This window comes from Cyprinodon tularosa, unplaced genomic scaffold, assembly GCF_016077235.1.
Source record: "Cyprinodon tularosa strain WSP-4 unplaced genomic scaffold, ASM1607723v1 ctg97, whole genome shotgun sequence".
Lineage (NCBI taxonomy): Eukaryota > Metazoa > Chordata > Actinopteri > Cyprinodontiformes > Cyprinodontidae > Cyprinodon > Cyprinodon tularosa.
Genome location: NW_024039751.1, coordinates 49,293 through 70,766, shown reverse-complemented (window position 1 = coordinate 70,766; position 21,474 = coordinate 49,293). Strand labels below are relative to the sequence as shown.

The 21,474-nt window shown below is 41.3% G+C and overlaps 1 protein-coding gene across 1 annotated transcript in view; it reads right to left on the bottom strand.

Moving 5' to 3' along the window:
* LOC119776936 (sialic acid-binding Ig-like lectin 14) overlaps positions 1 to 21,157 on the bottom strand; it is a 30,915-nt gene extending 9,758 nt beyond the window's left edge. Inside the window, exons 1-6 of the mRNA XM_038275594.1 lie at positions 21,149 to 21,157; positions 19,278 to 19,353; positions 18,710 to 19,087; positions 16,534 to 16,569; positions 14,639 to 14,899; positions 14,305 to 14,562 (exon numbers count right to left, since the gene is read on the bottom strand). Of these exons, the coding sequence (XP_038131522.1) occupies positions 14,305 to 14,562; positions 14,639 to 14,899; positions 16,534 to 16,569; positions 18,710 to 19,087; positions 19,278 to 19,353; positions 21,149 to 21,157 (1,018 nt within the window). The remainder of the gene's footprint in view (positions 1 to 14,304; positions 14,563 to 14,638; positions 14,900 to 16,533; positions 16,570 to 18,709; positions 19,088 to 19,277; positions 19,354 to 21,148) is intronic.
* Between the last annotated feature and the right edge of the window lie 317 nt (positions 21,158 to 21,474).

The following is a 21,474-nucleotide window of genomic DNA, read 5'->3' as shown; positions in this document are numbered from 1 at the left end:
ATCCATCCATCCATCCATCCAGGTTGCAAGGTTGGATTATCTTTACTTAACTTTCTAAAGCAGGGGTGTCAAGGTGGTTCCAGAAAGGGCCGTGTGGATGCAGGTTTTCTTTCCAGCAAAGCAATAGCACACCAGACTCCAGTCGTCTCATCAAGCCATCATGTTCAGATTGGACTAACTTGATGATGTGCTATTGCATGGTTGGACAGAAAACCTGCATCCACACGGCCCTTTCTGGAACCACTTTGACACCCCTGGTCTAAAGCTACCCTCTACAACCTGGAGGAATAAGGTGACCCTCTGCCTGACCAGGAAAATACTCAATGCAAAGACAGTCAGCCAAGAGTTGCTTTTTTTCCCACGCACATCTATTGCCTTTCTGCTTTGGTAACTCAGAAGTAGAAAAATGTTAAGCCCCTCTCCTCTAAAGAGATATATTGTACTTGACTAATTGTCACCAAAAAATAAAAATCATTGAACTTATGTGTGAAACATTAACAGTAGCGAATAATTCAGAAATGAAATGGATATCTGGTTTTCATAAAATGCAACAAATTAGATTACCTCTGTGTGCTTTCTCCACTCTGGTACCAATAAAAAGTGATTCTTTTACAGGCGCTGTAATGAATAATTTTAAGTCCAGTATGTTTATAAGGAATGACTAGGTCATCTAAACATCAATATACTGTGATCTTAACACTTCATTATAAACTGGCTCTATGTGTAGAGTTGTCCTGCTTAAGGGTCGTTACACACCCTGTCTAAAGTCTACTGCAGCATCCATCAGGGTTCTTCTTTTGTCTACATTTGCACAGATTTAACATGTTCGCTAGCCTGGATCCCTGCTGTTGAGTTATTCTATTTTTGTTCAAGCTCTGCCTCCAGCTTTTTTCTAATGTAAGCTTTTATGTAAACATTTCCACAACAGCCACTGTGTGAACAATGTGGGAACTTGTCATAATTAACAAGTTATTTCCTCTGACGTGTCCCCTGATGTTATGCTACTGAACTGACAAAAGATTGATGTTTTAGCAGTTATTTAGCTTCACCTAAAAAATAATGCAACAGTTTTTGGCATTCACTTAATCATATTAAGTTATTTTAACGCAATTGTTTCATGTTAGCAGGGTATGACATAAACATTTTTGTTAAAGTATCTAAATATGATTAAGTAAACCCCAAAAGCAGATGCATTATTATCTGCCCTGTAGGTCGGGTGTTCTTATTTTTTCAGGCACCCATGGATATGAAGGAATAAAACAATGGCCTTTCCTGATCCTTTCCTGGTGACTTTTCCTTTCAGGATTCCAGCCCAAATCTGAGCCATTATTCCGGTCTTGTGGGTATAAATATATCATTATATATATCGTTATGACCTCACAAAACTCTCTGTAACTTTATATTGAGTAAAACTGCAAAGATATCATAAAAAAAACCCACAAAAATAATAAATTTTCAGTACACGCTATTAGCAGGAACTCGCTTTAATTATTAAAGTTATGCAAAATGTGTTATGGAGCCAAATGAAATACAAATCATTATTACTATAAACATAAATATGATGAATAAGAATCCAACACTTGAAAAAACAAAAACAAAAAAGCAGGTTAAAGTAACAATTAGTCAGAATTATAATCCAGAGCAAGCTTTGTAGAGTAATAATTAAGCCTAGAATTGATTGAGATGGATGTAACTGAGCAACAACTGCTCAGATGTCTGACTATACTGTCATCAGCAGGGAAAATATTAAACACAACAATATAAACATACAGTCTTTACTGTTTTAAAAGGTAACTGTCTTACCAGCTGCCTCTCTGGTACCTGTAATTCTATATCATATAATCATCTGCAATTTCACTTGTTCCTTTTGATCTCCTTCCAGCGGACTAGAACTGCGTGTCACTTTTATAGTCGATGTAGGAATCTGAGTTCAGACTGATTCCTTCCCTCTTAGTTTCAAGATTGTATTGAAAGGGTGGGCCTCCTACTTCTACTGACTTGCAAGACAAAACAAAGTCGCTGAGCAAACCCAAAGCATCCCTTGGCTGCCAAAAGATGGCGCCATGAACTGTTCAATCATTAAAAGCAAAGCAGTGAATGTAGAAGTTGAGTTGAGTATTTCCTTATCTGTTTTTAGGCCTTCAGTCTTGGCATTAAAGACATATCAAGGGAAAATAGTATCAAAATAGTATCCTTATTGTCAGTGGTGGAAAGTAGCAAAATACATATACTTGATTACTGTACTTAAATACAATTTTTGAGAATACTTACTTTCACTCAACTACATTTCAAAGTCAAATATTGCATTTTCTATTCCACTACATTTTGAGGAAGCTGCTAGTTACTTGTTAATTTTTGTTCAGCTTAGCTTTATAATCCTTTTTTTTTTTTTTTTTTTAAATGCAATTTCAACATGTAAGATAGCAGCCCTTAGGACTTAGTTTGGACATCTCTGTTTTAGAGATTTGCATGACTTTCCACAAATGTGAGAACCTCAGGGCAGATATAATCAGTAGTTTATAATTTTATTAATGCATTAGTTGTAGCCATGTGGTCAAGTTGTTCAGTACGATGACTTCTCAGATCAGAGTTGTAGATACTTGGTGATAACTCCTGTTTCTTTTTGGTTTGTTTTTAAATAAAAAAAATAATATTCAAAGAAACTTTCCTTATTTTTTGTGGCATTTTTTATTGCATTTTTCTTCTTCACTGGTGGTTCAGAATTCGCAGCAGATCTGTTCTATACATTAATACATTGGGTGGTTTCTGAAAGTTACTGTTGGGAGCTGGAGAAATTCCATCTTTCTCCAGCAGAGTCCGCTGTGGATCCTCTGAGGGAGCCTCCTGCGCAGCTGCAGCTCATCAAGACCATCAGAGGATCCACTATATAAGCTGTCTTCAGACCTTGCCTCAACGCCGCAGTGTTGTTCCAGTTGGTCAGCGCTAAAGCCTTGATTCTCAGTGTATCTCCATGACCTTGAATCCAGTCTGGATTCTAACTACTGTCTCTGTTTTCCAGGAAACCTGTGCCTCCTCTGTGAAAGCTCAGGAAGAGCTAACCTGCTGAGCCGACCCTCTGAGCCAAACCCTGAAGACTTTCAGAGAACCCCCAAGCAGCTCTGGACTAGAGCTGGGAAATCAAGCCAAGGTCTGTTCAAACTAAGACGCGAGACGCTGAAGCAGCTAACGGACTCTGCTGACAAACCCCTCTCCAGAACCAACAGTGACTCTCCCAAAGTAAACCTCAAGAACCCTCAAGGTACAAACAGTAAACCTGTGGAAATCAAATCCTGTCAGCAGCCACTAACAGTGCTGTCTCTCACGCAGACTCCGGTGAACCAGAACCCAGACCAGAACCAGAATCAGTACATTCTGTGTGTTTTGTGCTTAAATAAACTGTTCAACTTTTCATCCTTGTGTCCGTCAGTGGTGTTCTGCATAACTGGGTCTCCTTTAGTGAACCCATCATGACAGAACACTGCGGCCAAACTCAAGGCCCAGCAGATCACCTCACCCGCCGTTTGGAGGAACAGGATGCGCAACTACAAGGACAAACCCAAACGCTCCGTGAGTTATACCATCTAGTTGGAACTCATAACCAAATGCTACAGAGTTGTGCTAACTTCCTGAATAGCGCTAATGCTGCATCTGTTCAGCAACCATTTCCGGGTCCAGTCCCTCCCCCGAGGTCACAACCTGTGACGTCATCAGAGTTCCGCCCTAGTCTTCCAGAGAAATTCTCCGGTAACATGAAAGATTGCAAAGGATTTTTATTCCAGTGTCGGCTAATTTTTCAGAACTCTCCTGGTAGCTTTTCCACAGATCACAAGAAGATAACGTTCATTCTTTCTCAGTTAACAGGAAGAGCCTTGGAATGGGCTCAGGCAAGATTTGCCACTGACGACAGTCTAAATTGCAGTTTTTCTGACTTCATTGCTGAATTTGCCCAGGTTTTCAACCAAGAAACTGACCAAACTATTGACTCCAGAGCTCTTTTCAGCCTTAAACAAGGAAACTCATCGGTGGCCGATTTTTCAATAAACTTCCGGGTTAAGGCGGCAGCTTCCGGATGGAACCAAAGTGCCTTGAAGGGAGCCTTCTTCATGGCCTTAAATGAACAGATTAAAGATGAACTAGCAACCCTCGACGAGCCTGCTTCCCTCGAAGATTTAATTCGCCTCTCCATTAGACTAGATAATAGGATTCGAGCCAGAAACAGTTCTAAGAAGCAGAGTAATTTCTCTCCTGCCTCTCTTAACGTGACTGTGTGTTCTCCCTCTACAGAGCAGATGCCCACTCAGAGGTCTAAGCCCCAGTCTCTACCATTGCCTGTTCAAGCCTCTCATTCGGGGGAAAGGGATTATGAACCAATGCAGGTGGGACACACTAGGCTCACTCCAGAGGAGAGGCAGAGGCGTTTCCTAAGTAAGCTATGTATCTACTGTGGCGAGAGTGGACACTTCATCGCCTCCTGCCCGGCAAAATCAAAAGCCGGGGCCCGCCAGAGGATCTGAGGAGTCTGGCGGGCCAAATAAATTCAATAAAATCTCCTCGTCTGTTGCTGCCTGCCACCATCTTCTGTGATAACCAAAGTCTCTCTTTCTCCGCCTTCATCGATTCAGGCTGTGAGCGTAACCTAATCGACTCTAACCTCGTCCAGCAACTCCAGATCAAAACCGTTCCTCTCTCTCAGCCTCTCAGTGTGTCCGCCATAGACGGAAAAAGACTCCACCGTGTTACCCACGAAACCCAGCCCCTCGAGCTACTTCTGTCAGGTAACCACCGAGAGACTATAACTTTCTTTGTTTTTCCCTCCGCATGTTCCCCGCTGGTCCTCGGGTTCGAGTGGTTAGAGAAGCATAACCCTCATATTAATTGGACTAAACGTCTTCTGGAATCATGGTCCACTTCTTGCCACGAAACCTGCCTTCGCTCTGCTGCCCCTATGGTGGGGCCTCCTAGTGGTGGGGGGGAGATGGACTCTCCTGACCTTTCTTCAGTTCCCTCTGAGTACCATGACTTAGCCCCTGTCTTCAGTAAGGTCAGTGCGACGTCCCTACCTCCACACAGACCATACGATTACATTACGACTTTTACCTGGTGCACCCCTTCCTAGCAGCAGATTGTATAACATTTCCAAGCCCGAAAGAGAAACAATGGAAAAATACATCAACGAATCATTAGCTGCTGGAATAATTCGCCCGTCATCCTCTCCATTGGGCGCTGGTTTCTTCTTCGTGGGCAAGAAGGATGGTTCCCTGAGACCTTGTATTGATTATCGAGGTTTGAATCAGATCACAGTTAAAAATAAGTACCCTCTGCCTCTTCTCGCCTCTGCTTTTGAACCTGTACAGGGTGCAACAGTGTTTTCCAAGCTGGATTTAAGAAACGCCTATCATCTCCTTAGGATACGTGAGGGCGATGAATGGAAAACTGCCTTTAAGACACCCTTGGGTCAATTCGAATATCTGGTGATGCCCTTCGGTTTAACAAACGCTCCTGCCTGCTTTCAGGCTTTGGTTAACGATGTTCTCAGAGATTTCCTCAATGTGTTTGTTTTTGTGTACATAGATGACATTCTCATTTATTCCAAGGACCTCCAGGAACACAAGAGACATGTTCGTCTTGTCTTACAGAGACTACTGGAAAACAAACTGTTCGTGAAAGCCGAGAAGTGCGAGTTCCATCAACCTTCAGTCACCTTTTTGGGGTTTGTGCTCGAGGGCGGCCAGGTAAAACCTTCAGAGGACAAAATAAAGGCTGTCTTGGACTGGCCAGTTCCAGAAAACCGAAAGCAGCTACAGAGGTTTTTAGGCTTCGCCAACTTCTATCGCCGGTTCATAAGGAATTACAGTCAGACCGCCCTTCCTTTAACCTCACTAACCTCCATCAAGCGATCTTTTCAGTGGACCCCCGAGGCTCAAACAGCTTTTGAAAAACTAAAATCCTTGTTTTCCAGAGCACCGGTTCTCATTCAACCAGATCCAACTAAACAGTTCATCCTAGAGGTGGATGCTTCAGACTCCGGGGTTGGAGCTGTTCTCTCTCAAAGACTCGACTCAGATCAAAGGATTCATCCATGTGCTTTCTTCTCCCGTAGGCTTTCTCCAGCCGAACAAAACTATGACGTGGGTGACCGAGAACTCCTGGCTATTAAGCTGGCATTGGAGGAATGGAGGCATTGGCTGGAGGGAGCTGAGCATCCGGTTCTCGTGTGGACAGACCACAAGAACCTTGCTTACATCCAGTCAACTAAGCAGGCAAATCCTCGCCAGTCCAGGTGGTCAATATTCTTCTCTCGTTTCAATCTCATCATTTCATACAGGCCCGGATCCAAGAACGTGAAGCCCGATTCTCTCTCTCGTCTCTACTCCGTCGATCATCCAGAGACTCCTGAACCTGTCCTCCCAGCATCATGCACCATTGGAGTGGTCAACTGGGAGATAATGGATCTAATCAATTCTGCCCAAGCCACTGAACCAGACCCAGGTACCGGTCCGTCTAATCATACATATGTCCCATCTTCCGTCAGGTCCCGTCTGATCCAGTGGATGCATGCCGCCAAATTCACCGCTCATCCTGGAGTGAGTAGGACAGTTGCTCTCATTTCCAGGTGCTTCTGGTGGCCCTCTCTTCATAAGGACGTTAAGGAGTATGTGTTGGCCTGCCCCACATGCGCACGCAACAAAGCCTCACACCAACCTCCTTCAGGCCTGCTTCAACCTCTACCTGTTCCCTCGCGTCCATGGTCCCATATAGCCATAGATTTTGTCACCGGTCTCCCAATCTCCCGAGGTATGTCCACTATACTCACCATAGTTGATCGTTTTTCGAAGTCCTGCCACCTTGTTCCCCTCAGAAAGCTTCCTACAGCCTTCCAGACCGCTCAACTCCTCATTAAGCATGTTTTCCGGCTTCACGGCACCCCCCAGGAGATCCTCTCGGACAGAGGCCCTCAATTCATCTCCCAGGTATGGAAAGCTTTCTGCTCTGCGCTCGGCTGCAAACCTTCTCTCACCTCAGGTTACCACCCCCAATCGAATGGTCAGACCGAGCGCATGAACCAACAGTTGGAATCCACCCTCCGTTGCCTCACATCAAGTAACCCCGTGGACTGGAGCCAATTCCTCCCGTGGATTGAATATGCCCACAACTCCCTCCGTTCTGCATCCACTGGACAGTCCCCTTTCCAGGTCAGTCTCGGATATCAGCCACCTCTTTTCCCCGCAGATGAGAGGGAGATATCGGTGCTGTCCGTCAATCATCACATTCGCCGTTGCCAGAGGATCTGGAGGGAGACCATTGCCACACTCAATCAGTCATCAGCATCTGCAAAACGTTTCGCCGACGCCAAGAGACGTCCCGCCCCCGAGTACGCTGAGGGCCAGGAGGTGTGGCTCTCCACTAGTAAACTGTAAACTCTCCCCAAGATTCATCGGACCCTTTAGGATCTCTCGAGTAATCAACCCCTCAGCTGTTCGTCTCCAGTTACCTCAGTCCCTCCGGATCCATCCCACTTTCCACGTGTCCCAGATCAAGCCTGTCTCTTCGAGCCCTCTGTGCCCACCGTCCGACTCCCCACCACCCGCCCTGGAGGTCGATGGCCATCCGGCCTTCACAGTACGCCGCATCGTGGACTCCCGTCGACGAGGTCGCGGATGGCAGTACCTCGTCGACTGGGAGGGCTACGGACCGGAGGATCGCCAGTGGGTCCCAGGCTCGTACATCCTCGATCCAGCTCTCATCGAGGAGTACGAGCGTTCCTGCCCATCAACCTCTTCCGGACCGCCAAGGGGCGGTCGTTGAGGGGGGGGGTACTGTTGGGAGCTGGAGAAATTCCATCTTTCTCCAGCAGAGTCCGCTGTGGATCCTCTGAGGGAGCCTCCTGCGCAGCTGCAGCTCATCAAGACCATCAGAGGATCCACTATATAAGCTGTCTTCAGACCTTGCCTCAACGCCGCAGTGTTGTTCCAGTTGGTCAGCGCTAAAGCCTTGATTCTCAGTGTATCTCCATGACCTTGAATCCAGTCTGGATTCTAACTACTGTCTCTGTTTTCCAGGAAACCTGTGCCTCCTCTGTGAAAGCTCAGGAAGAGCTAACCTGCCGAGCCGACCCTCTGAGCCAAACCCTGAAGACTTTCAGAGAACCCCCAAGCAGCTCTGGACTAGAGCTGGGAAATCAAGCCAAGGTCTGTTCAAACTAAGACGCGAGACGCTGAAGCAGCTAACGGACTCTGCTGACAAACCCCTCTCCAGAACCAACAGTGACTCTCCCAAAGTAAACCTCAAGAACCCTCAAGGTACAAACAGTAAACCTGTGGAAATCAAACCCTGTCAGCAGCCACTAACAGTGCTGTCTCTCACGCAGACTCCGGTGAACCAGAACCCAGACCAGAACCAGAATCAGTACATTCTGTGTGTTTTGTGCTTAAATAAACTGTTCAACTTTTCATCCTTGTGTCCGTCAGTGGTGTTCTGCATAACTGGGTCTCCTTTAGTGAACCCATCATGACAGTTACAAGGTACTTTTAAATTACTCCGAAACTTAGACAGAAATGTACTGATAATTTAAAATTTACTTTGTATCTTTGAATACTTAAATACTTTTTAATGCATGTACTTTTCAATACTTAGGTATTTTCAAAAGTGGGTACTTCAATACTTTAACTTGAATAGATTATTGATTAAGTAACTTTTACTTGTAGCTGAGTAAGGTTTGACTACAAGTATGTATACTTTTACTTAAGAACTACTGCTAAGTACTTCCTCCACCACTGACTATTGTTTCACTGACTTTATTACATCAAGACTGACTTTAAAGGGAAACGCAGTTTTTTTTTTACATTGGGCCCTTGATTTTACGTTATTACATCATGTTCCGGATGACGTCACGCACAGCTTTGTTTTAAAAAAAAAATATAAATATAAAAAACATAATAGTGGATGTCTGGGGGACAGTGATTCGCCTACATGTTATGAATGCTGGCGTACCATAAAGAATAAATTATGAACAGTTTAGTTTCGGCCTTCAAGTCGACTGCCCATCGGAAGACGTTACTTGGATATAACCTAACAGAATATCTTCAGAACAGCTCCAAATGACACAAAACTCATGTGGGTGAGTAGAACATGATGTAATAACGTAAAATCAAGGAGCCATTGTAAAAAAAAACGGCGTTCCCCTTTAAAGTAGACCGACCAAATTAATGGAATGAGTACTTGTGCTTGCACAGACCTCTAACATTTGGGCTATTTTTTATAAGGATGTTTATGGGTCGATGTATGTGTCTTTGCATGTGTATGCTGGTCTCTTGGTGTGTGAAGTGGTTACATGTGAATTTTTTATTTTGAGGTGTAGAGTTGTGGCAAATGTGAGAATAGGGTTTCCAAAAACTCAGTACACACAAGCAGATAAAACGTTGTAACAGCCCCAGGTTGACACAAGCCTAGAACACTGTCACTGCAACACAGAGGAGTAAGATCAGTAAGATCAGTAGAGAACTCAACCTACTGGGCAGGTGCCAACCCTGTTTACATGTGTGTGTTATTAAGGGGAAATGTTGCTATAAATGTTTTTGTTTACGACAGAAATTATTTTGATAAATGACCAAAATACTCAGAGGGAGGAACCATATCAAAACACAGATAAGATACAAAGGAACTCTTTAAAAAAAGTGTGATATGACTCAAACCTTTTATAAATAAAACACTGCATTGAAGACAGATTATAGGATTAGTAGTAATGAAACTAAGATGAATATAAGAGAAGATAATTAAAGAATCATAGACATGTGATCTAACTGATAAAAAAAGTTTATAAAAGATGTAATAACAGTAACTCACTGAAAAACAAAATATTTAGGAGACAAATCTCTACTGATATATAACAATCCAGCAATAAGGTTAAAATAAGCATATTCTTAAAACTACAATACAAGAGAGCAGAGAAACAAGAGAAATATTGATGAATGAAAGAAGGCAAAGCATCAGCTGGGTTACAAGGAGAAGCTGGCCTAATCTTTTTTATTGGCAAGCCCAAACCTTGACTCTATCAGGCCTCCTTAATAACACACTTTGGTGCGGATGCTGTTACTGAGCGAACAGAACCAAAAAGGTAATATTTTTAGTACTAAGAATGTGAATCAATATTTTATTTACTAACATTAGCACAAGAGAGGAATTTGACTTCCATTTTCCACCCTTGATATCATGTCAACATCAGTTAGAAATTTAGAACAATTTAAAACAAATAAGATAAAGGATGAAAAAGAAGAGTGTCTATGTGTACAATGTGTGTACATACATGTGCAGTAGTTCATAAACTTTTCTGTGTGTGGGATTGCTGCAGAATTAAGTACACAATGCACGCCATCGTCTGCTTTTGCTACATGCTCATTCAGGAGGAATGGATCCTGCAAATTCAATGACTTAATGCAATTTAAAAAACTTGAGATGACATATGTTTACATTGTCATTAAATACGCTGAATGGATTTGATTTGAATGGTATCAGCTGGTAACCTGACTCCGCCAGATGGATTTGCTCCGCATATCCATCTGGAAACCTTCCGTTGAAGTAATTTTGGGAAGGGGCAAAAATACTGGTTAGCTGATTGGCCTATATTGGTGATAGACGGGCCAAATAAACCAATCAGATCAACGAAGCATATGACGTACTAACAGAGCGACGACGAAAACACAACCACAAGCAGAGATGGGAATTAACGAAGTACAAATACTTCGTTACTGTACTCAAGTAGATTTTTCTGATATTTTTACTTTACTTTACTACTTATTTTTATGGCGACTTTTTACTTCTACTCCTTACATTTTTACACAAATATCTGTACTTTCTACTCCTTACATTTTAAAAAATTGGCTCGTTACTTTAGTTTTGAATAATTTCAATGGAGTTACCGTTATTATTTTTCACGTCATCAATACCAAGTTCAATCTAATTGGATGGGAATCTACGTTGCATTTGACGCACCACTACAAGATGAATCGACAGATTCGGTGGTATTCATTCGCAGCAAATCATTGCAGCTTGGTGGCGGTGGCGTTAGCATAGTAGCATGGACGACGAGATGATTGAAAATGAACACAACGTAGATCTAGTCCTATTGGCAGACATCTATTTAAAATATAGGCAACGGCAGGAAAAAAGTGGTTTCTACTTTTACTTTTATACTTTAAGTAAATTTACAAGCCTGTACTTTGTTACTTTTACTTGAGTAAAGAAGTTTAATCAGTACTTCCACTTTTACCAGAGTATTTTTTAACACAAGTATCTGTACTTTTACTCAAGTACGGAAAGTGAGTACTTTTGCCATCTCTGACCACAAGCCAGGCACAAGCCAATTGATAGATCAAACTCTTGCCGAAACCAGTCGGGAGAAGAGCAAAAACATCTTTTTCTCTGAGAAAAGCCTCCAGAGCAGTGTTTTGTTCTTCTTTCAGTGAAGAAATACTCTGTAATTCCGATAAAACTTGCTCGATAACCACGCTAACTCTAGTTTCATTGGCTGAAGCCGCCATGTTCTTTAGACTGAACCGTCGCGCTTCTCGTTGCGTCACACCTCAACCCGCCTCAAAGCCAACGCTGATTGGACGTTCGTTTGGTGAACAGCTCCAAATTTTCTTTAACGGAGAGTCTCCAGACTGATCTGCGAGTGAAACCTTGAAAGCTCGCTAGATCAGGATGGTCTCACGAGGCCAATCAGCTGGGTTTCCTTTGAAGATTATTCCTTTGGCCCCTGCTATGGCCCCTCTGCTGAAGACATAATACCCAATCAGTTTTATGTTTGATGACATGAGTTGGCATAGAGACTGTAACTAATTGGTCCCTTGGACACATTTAAATGATTTAAATTTCTTAAAAATATATTATAATTAAAAATAAAAGTGTCTTTAGCTTCAGATTTATTAAATAAAGGATGACAGTTTTCATCTACTAGATTAGGCTCTCTAGAGGCATGACATTTTTGGCTTTCTTTATATATCAAATGATGATCAATACCCTGTTTAGTTTTATTCTTTTTCTCTGTGCCCCCATGAAAAAACAAGTGCCCAAACAGCCCCCCTGGTAAAATTTGTCTAGAACCACCACTGTCTTAGACTTGGAGGAGAAAGAGGTTTCAGAGCTTCCTGTCATTGAGCAAAAACTAATTTCATCCCACATCAGTGACAGAAGTTATTTCTTCTTCACATGTGCATAGAGATCCTCCGGACGGACAGTAGACACCTGGACCTGATCGTATTGTGTTGTTTGATGTCCATCGTCCTGCACTGAGACAGAGGAAGATTCAGACTGCCTCTGGGAGAAAGTTATGTTCCCATAATGATGTTCTTCTTCTGTTTCACTGGCTGGCATTTGACCAGAAACCTCTTGATATCTTTGACTCTGTGAGAAAATTAAAATGTTCTTGTTCAGCAAGCTCCTTGTTTATTAAATACTGTTTAATATAAACTGATTAGCCAGTCACTTCATTTGGATGGGATTAAACTGATTTCAGATAATAAAGTAAAAAATCTTGGTGTTATTTTTGATCAGGACCTGTCATTTAAATCCCATATCAAAGAGGTTTCTAGAATTTCCTTCTTTCATCTGAGGAACATTGCAAAAATTAGAAATATCCTGTCCAGGGGTGATGCTGAGAAACTAGTCCATGCATTTGTTACTTCAAGGCTGGACTATTGTAATTCTTTACTATCAGGAAGTCCACAAACTGTAGTTAAAAGCCTTCAGCTGATCCAAAATGCTGCAGCCAGAGTTCTAATGAAAATGAAAAAGAGAGATCATATCTCTCCTATCCTGGCTTCTCTTCATTGGCTTCCTGTTAAATCAAGAATAGAATTTAAAATCCTCCTTCTCACATATAAAGCCTTAAATGGCCAAGCTCCATCTTATATCAGAGATCTGATTGTTCCTTATGTTCCTAACAGTGCACTTCGCTCTCAATCTGCAGGTTTACTAGTGGTTCCTAGAATTTCTAAAAGTAGAATGGGAGGCAGATCTTTTAGTTATCAGGCTCCTCTCCTTTGGAACCAACTACCAGTTTTAGTCCGTGAGGCAGACACCCTGTCTACTTTTAAGGCTAGGCTTAAAACTTTCATTTTTGATAAAGCTTATAGTTAGGGTGGCTCAGGTTATCCTGAGCTATCTCTATAGTTATGCTGCTATAGGCTTAGACTTTTGGAGGACATAGGGACCCCCATTTCATCGTTCTGCTTCATTCTTTCTCTGTTCTCCTATTCTGCAGAATCTGTTAGTTCAATCTCTAACCTTCTGCTCTCTCTGCTTTTCCTCAGAGTAGCTTTGCCTCGTCTGTTCCTGTTTGGCTGTGACGTCATCCTGGAAAAAAACATCAGCTGTGCTGCTTCTATCAACACCCTTGTTAATAGATGTTGGAGATCGGCCTGTTTTCCAGTGTGGTCCTGTTTCTCTGACCGTGACTGAGTGGATGTGCTCTCTTCGTCCTCTGGCATGGGAGCTGCCTTGGAGCTCGTCTGCCTGGCTGTGTGTTTCCTGGACGGGGCCGCCTTTTACAGCTGCTTTTTGTATCTCTGCTTCTGTCTCCTTGAACCCCAGTCGGCCTCGGCAGATGGCCGCTCACACTGAGCCTGGTTCTGCTGGAGTTTTCTTCCTGTTAAAAGGGAGTTTTTCCTCTCCACTGTCGCTACAAGCATGCTTAGTGTGGGGGATTGTATTTGAGTCAATGAGTCAATGCAATCAACTGGTTTTCCTTAGATAGAAAACTTTGTATCAATTTGACTGTATGATCTGGTTGAACTGTAAAGTGCCTTGAGATGACATGTGTTGTGAATTTGGCGCTATATAAATAAACTGAATTGAATTGAATTGTTTCAGTCTGAAGGGGAAAACCTATTTCAGTGATTCTAACAGAACATTTCCTTACCTGAGTCTGATGTGGAGTTGAACATTTGGTCTTAAGGCACCTGGAAGACCGGTGAGAAAACAGACATGAGAGGATTAACATCAAAACAACCAGAGCCAGGTGCAGCTGAACACAAATACAAATAACTATTTTAGATGTTCATCTGAAGGTTTAAATAAAACCTCACAATGATTGAGTAAATTTAGTTTGTTATTTTAATGCCTGACACTTACCAGACAGAAAGAACCAGACATACAAATAAAGTGACTCCCACTACAATTGTGACCAAGAAAGGAGATATCTTTTCTAAATCTGTGTGTGTAAAAATGAAAACAAAGATGAAGAACACGTACCGGTAAATCTATTACATATATATTTTTTAAAGTAATTAGGCTGATTCCGGTTACCTTTCAAATTGAGTAGGATAAGTGATGATCTCTGTTTCCCAAGATCATTTGTAGCCTCACAGTAATACTCTCCTCCCTCAGTGACTCTGAGGCTGTAAAATTCCCCTGTAGCTACTATTCTGGCTCCATGTTTGCTGTTCCAGAACCAGGTGAAGCTGGCAGGAGGCTTGGCTCTGCTGGAGCAGTTCAGCTCCACCCAGCTGCCTGCTGACAACAAACCTGATGGACTGATGGATGCTGAGGTGTCTTTAGGAGCATCTGAGGAAAATGGGACACACATTAACTTCATTGATCAGAAACAGCTGAACCATGACGTGCTGACAGGATCACTAACATGAAACACTGAGAGTCACTTCTGTCTCTGCTGTCTTGCTTCCTCCATTCACAGGATATCTGGCAGAACAGTTGATGTTGTATCCATCATGTGTGTCTGACAGAGTGATGGTCTCCTGGATTTTAGTTGTAAAGGTTCCATCTTTGTTTTTCTCTGTTTGTCTGTCAGAGTCTTGTTGGAGATTCCAGGTGAGTTCAGGAGGTGAGTGTGGACAGGGAGTCACAGCTGAGCAGCTTATAGTGACAGACTGATGCTCCTTCACTGAAAAAAAAATAGAGGTTGACAGAACTTAAATTTTCTAGGCAACGTGATGCATTTGGTTTTTTGAGTTTTCCTTACTTAAATTCACTGTGGTTGAGTTTACAAAGATTTTTGAGTTCTGCCAACTTAGGTTTTTGGAGTGTTACCCGGTACATAGAAATTTTGAGTTCTACCAACTTAGGTTTTTGAGTTTCACCTTTAAGTTCTGAGTTCTATCAACTTTGTTTTATGAGTTTGACATATAGATTTTGAGTTCTACAAACTCAGATTTTGTAGTGTTATCTGCAAGTTGAGTTCTATCAACTCAGTTTTTTTAGTCCAACCAATCGTCTTCACTACCAATCATTCAACACACAAAAAATTATGTTAATACAACATTTTTATTGCTTCAAGTCAAACATTGTATCAATAGATACAGTATAAAACCATGTTCAACAACATAATCTTAACTGCACAGATCAAAGTAACCTGACACTGGACCAGAATGTTCTAGATTCGTAAGAGGGAGTGATGATGAGGGAAAAAACAGTAAGACACCGATTTAGTAAGAGGAAAACACACAGGTAATTTTTTGTGAAGTAAGTGTATTAACATATATGAAAAAATAACAGTTTTACAAATTTGGACGGCCTTCAGTTTGTTTTTTTCAATTGTAGTCTCTTTAAATTGGGTGCACCCTTTAAAAAAAATAAAATGAAATAAAATGTCTTGTTTCCCAACGGTAAAAGAAAAAGGTTTTCCCTTTTTATCTCTGAGTTTTTCTTTTTAGTCCTACCACTCCGACAGGACGATGAATGCAAGAAAAGAAAGTCCTCTTCAGTCCAAATCCTTCTCTTCAGTCCAAATCCAGATGTTCACACGGTTGGCTCGCCATCTCCATTTAAGGAGAGAATCCAGAATCCAGGGTATCCAAAAAACCCAGCCTGCATAGCACAACAGGGCTTAGTTAAATCCATTCACTTCTTGTTCTTAACTGTATAGTTTATATCTCTCCAATTATGATAAATTTCAGTGTGTAATGTAACTTTTCTAACTCATTACGAATTAACTGCTGCATTACAGGGTTAACATATAAAATGTTAATGTCACTGTTTTTCTTGTAAAGCAAATAAAATCATGAAAGCAAAAAATCCACATGTAAATAATTATAAAACCACTTACAGTTAAACAGTAAATACCCACATCGGATTAAGAAAGTAAAATAATGTAGTCTTGTAATATTCTATACTTTGCAGCACTCACCGGGAAAAGAAAAGATTCAGAAAACTGGTAAGGTCCCAGGGTCGTTCCTCCGTGGTTCTCCAGATGCATAAAAGCACAATGTCCGCCAATCTTCTCAAACCCGAGGGAAAAAGGCTGTGCACTTGAAGAAAGGGATAGGAAACCCCGTACCGTAGTGGGCGTGTCCATGAACATAAGCAGTGTGCATGCCCATGAGTTTACAGTTGAGGGAACTCAAAAAATCTTGTATAGGCGATTTAAAACTCCTTGTTAAACCGACTTCTGAGAATTTGAGTTGGGCAAACGTGTATTTATTTGTTAGATGTCAAATTTATATTTCTGAGTCGGATTACAATACAATTGTGTGTTAGAACAACAATTGCCATTTACTTTTTTAACAGTGTTCAGATCACCAACAGAGATATTAATGCTGGGACTCCAAGGAGAATCTGGAAGTTTAGATCATAAAAACCTATTACCAATACGAACAGATTATTAAGAAAAGACAAGGCTCTTTTAATTTTAAACCAACTTTGTTTCCAGACATAGATCCCAAAAGTGCTTTCCAGCTAAAAGAAAAGGTGTGGGAGCATAAGCTCCAAAGAACCAATACACAATAGCTTCCCCCAATAAAACTCCTGCTCTCATTCATGTCACATTTTTCATAAAAAACTATTTTTATGAAAGTCTGGTGATAAAGACGCACTGAGAACATCGCTTGCCAAGTTAAACCGGGTCATCCGATCGGCGAGGCAGAACCACAGCTAGAATATCCAGGATCTTTTCCACGATGACAGCAACACCAGGAGGATGTGGAAAGGCGTTCTGATGATCACAGGCTACAACACACCCTCCCCCCCATTAGATGCAGCACACACTGACTTCCTAAATAAACTGAACAACTTCTATAGAAGGTGTGAGACACTAAACAACACTCCAGCAGAGAAAGCCGTTCCACACCAGGGGGAGGAGACACTAAACCTGGACGTAGCTGAACTGAGGAAAACTGAGGAGAGTCAACCCAAGGAAGGCCCCAGGGCCTGATAATATACCTGGGTGGGTGTATAAGGAGTGTGCAGATCAGCTAGAAGGTGTCCTCACAGACATTTTTAACACCTTGCTGGACCAATCCGTAGTGCCAGCATGCTTCAAGTCTGCCACCATCATTCCAGTCCAAAAGAAGCCTCAGGTTACCTAATGCAATGATTATCAGCCTGTCGCACTGACTCCTATCATGATGAAGTGCTTTGAAAGGCTGGTTAAAGAACACATCGTCTCTAGTTTGCTGCCATCATTCGACCTGTTCCATTTCGCCTACCGACACAACCACTCCACTGAGGTCTCTGCTGCTCTCCACCAGAGCCTGGCACACCTGGAGGAGAAGATCACCCACGTGCAGATGCTATTCCTGGACTTCAGTTCAGCTTTCAACACCATCATCCCACAGCATCTGATGGGCAAACTGGAACAGCTGGGATTCAATACACCCCTCCGCAATTGGCTGCTAGACTTCCTCACCAACAGACCTCAGTCAGTCCAGGTGAACTGGTGCAAAAAGCCTGATCCTGAACGTGGAGAAGACGAAAAAGATAATTTTGGACTTCAGAAAGAAACCGGTCTAACTAGGGTCCACTGGTCAGTTGTAGAGGTGGTCAGCAGCACCAAATTCCTGGGGGTGCACGCACTCAACTTTACTATAAACACCACCTCACTGGTCAAAAGGGCACAAAAGTGCTTATACTTCCTGCAGAGGATGAGGAGAGCCCACCTGCCTCCACCCATCCTCACCACCTTCTACAGAAGCCCCATATAGAGCGTTCTGACCAGCTGTCTCACTGTGTGGTGTGGAGGCTGCAGCGCCTCAGACTGGAAGAAGGTGAGGAGAGTGTTGAGAACAGCAGAGAAGATCATTGGAGCTCCTCTTCCCTCCATAAAAGACATTTCATCCCAGCGCTGCATGTCCCAAGCCCGTAACATCATAAATGACCCATCACACCCCCACCATGGACTGTTCTCCCTGCTGCCCTCTGGAAGAGATTTCGACCATGGACTGTTCTCCCTGCTGCCCTCTGGAAGAGATTTCGAACCATCCGATGCAGGTCCAGAAGATTCATAACAGTTTCTTCCCCACCACCATTACACTGCTGAATGTTTTGTATAATAGGTTATTCGAATGTATTTTATTATATTTATCACATTTTATCATTTAAAAAAAAGTTAGAACTGTACATTTACAGTCATATGTTTATATTACTGTTTTATATATATATATATATATATATATATATATATATATATATATATATATATATATATATATTTATATATATATATATATATATATTTTTTTTTTTTAACTATTTTTCAAGGCTGCATGATGAAATTGTCCAGAGTTGTTCCAAATTAAATTTCTTTTTGTTTTACACTTGTGTAAACAAAATGACAAAAAAATCTGTCTAAGTCTAAGTCTAAAATGCTGAAGTGAAATTTTTGATCAAATGCCACCACCTTCCAAAACAAAAAGGTAAAAACAGAGTTAATTTTGCTGAACACTACTGTAACAAAACGCTAATACTGAAGCTCTCTTACCTTTAACTGTTATATTAAGAGGATCTTCACAGGCTGTTGCTTTAAACGGCTCGTTCTCAATCCTGAAGAAGTATCTGTCTGTATAACTGGTATTTACATCAGGAAACAGAGTGGTGCAGTTTTTCTCTTTCAGGTTTCCAGTAATAGTCAATGGATAGGTGTTAACTGACCCACTGCTGTGGAAAACAACAGGACTTGGATTGCCATTAATTTTTTGCTTCATCCAAACTCCATAGATAGTTTTGCTGCTGTCAAATAATTTATTTTCTGTATTAAAGCTGCATGGGATTTCCAAACAAGATCCACTCAGAGCTTTGATCTTTTTCGGTGTAGTGATTCTGATGCCTGATTTTGTATCACAACAATCAGCCAAAGTACCTGTAGAAACAGACAAATGATGAACATGATGTGGAGCAAAATCTGTCTGGAGAAACTTCATGATCGACAAACTCCAGTTCAGCTGCAGCTTGTAACATGTGGAGCCTTTATATAAGGTCAACATCTAATATTTCAGAATAGAAATGACTAATTTGATGTCTTTAAAAGAGGAAGTAAAAAATCAGCTCACCTGGAAGAAAGAAGACACTCAGTAACATGTTGACTGTCAGCATGTTTTCAGACAGAGCTGCCATCAGATTCAGACTCTAAAAAACAAACATTTAGCTCATTTATAACAGTAGGTCTAAAATTAGATATTTAGTTCATAGCAAAAAGCTTTACATTGACCGTAATTATTTACATATAGATGTCAAAGCATGTTGAAGTATTTGTTAAATAACCAGAGTCAGGAATGTAGACTTACCAGAAATGTTGCATTTAAAACAAAAACAGTTTAGTTTTCAAACCAGTTGATCTGTTCAGATCAGTTGATCAGCAGCAGAATAAACGGCAGCCTTCTCTGTTACTAGATGTGTTATTTAAAGGAGTCCCCATCCTCTTTGCTCTGTGAGGAGGAAGTCTATCTGATTGTTTGAAAAATAAGTCATCTCATGAAGTGCACTTTAACTCACAACTTAGAGCCATTTTCTAAGTATAACTGCTTCTTCCCCTTTTCTTAGCTTTATTTACCTATGATATCACAAAATATGAAAATACCAACCTAAAAACAGGCAGAGCTGTCATTTACACCTTAGAGCTGTTGGTCACTTTGAGCCTTGAAGTTTTTGTTTCTAGTTTCATACTCCAAAATATAATGCACTTCCACAGTACCCAGAATAAAACATTTAAAATGAAAATAAATTTAACGTTTATGAATAAATATTACTTTTTGATTTTATCGATGTTTGCAATATAATAAGATTTGTGTCAGGTATTGGGCATTTGGATAATCTGTTGCTCATTACCTGCAGGTGCACTCATCTCACAGGTGCAGCCAGGCTCGGACTGGTAATCTGTTATACCTAAATCCTACTTACTCTCTGGCTGAAGCACCTACTTGTGACAGTAAATAACTCAAGAAGCTCAAGAAGTAATACAATGATAACCACCTAAATGATGCATGCAGTATATATAGCCCTTCCTTGTCATGCACATCCTTGTGACGGTTGGTGTAAATTTCAATTTCTTCAACTGTGAAATCCTTGCAACAAATTAAAGTATAATAAAACTAAAGTGCTTACTTTAAACCATCTTATAATTTGGTGAATTCATGTTTGAATATTTTGCAAAAATACGTTGCGGTGCATGATGGGGTTTTGCATCTAAAGACTAATGTTGCACAGGGGAAAAATATTATTTATGTTTTTCTTTTATTTACATTTTCTTTTTGAGCTTTGCATTTTTGGAGGGGGAAATATGATTGTGTTTTCCTTCATTTAGACTTTTTTTTTTAAAGGACATCTGTGGGAATAAGGATGCTGCGGATGTTGCTTGGGTTATATTTGCATTCCAGTGGATGGGCTTCAGTGGGGGGTCCATAAGTGGACCGGTGTAGATGGAAAAACTCCAGGGCCGAAAATCGCTGACAGTCCAAATCTGGGTGCAGCACATCATCAGACATCATCAGACATAACAGGAACTGGTTTTAAGCAGGATGCATGGCGGATGTTAAACACTGACAAGGAAGTGCGGAGAGAAATTTGGTTTGATGGTCTTGCTGGGCTGCGACTTGCACAGATAGACACTAGATGGTGATAGAGAGGGCAACTGCCCTTTTCCACTCTGGACAAAAAAGTGCACTCCTGAAACCAAAATTCTAGGTTTTTGTAATTTATTTATTTTTTACCATGCATCAAGGAATGGTTTAAATACAACTCTTTGATTAAGTTAGAAAAAAAAATGATTTAAAGCTTCTCATAGATGTAATTATTGATTTTCAGTTTCACAGTAAATCTATCTATTTGACTCTTGTCTTTTTATGACATCTACACAACACGTTACCTTTTGGTTGTTATACATTTCATCTTTCAATATCTTGGTGCTGATGACTGGCCTAATTACTAATTTCATTCACCTGGTTAACTCTGCCCGGTTTCTCATTCCTGCTCATCTGATCCACCTGCTCCTGCCTCTATTTAAGCTGCCTGCTACCAGTCATCGGAGGCAGATTATTTTCTCGAGCCAGTGGGGAGGGTGTGTCCAGCACTTAGACTTAGTTTTTGATTTTCTGGTCTGCTGTCTTACCCACTGAGCCATTGGTTGAGAGGCAGAACAGGTCAGGATCAGGTTATCAGAACCACTAAAGTAACGCATGAATTAAGGTGAATAAAAGGAGTAATTAAGCCAGTCATTAACGCCCCGATCATAACAGAATATCCCCAAACATA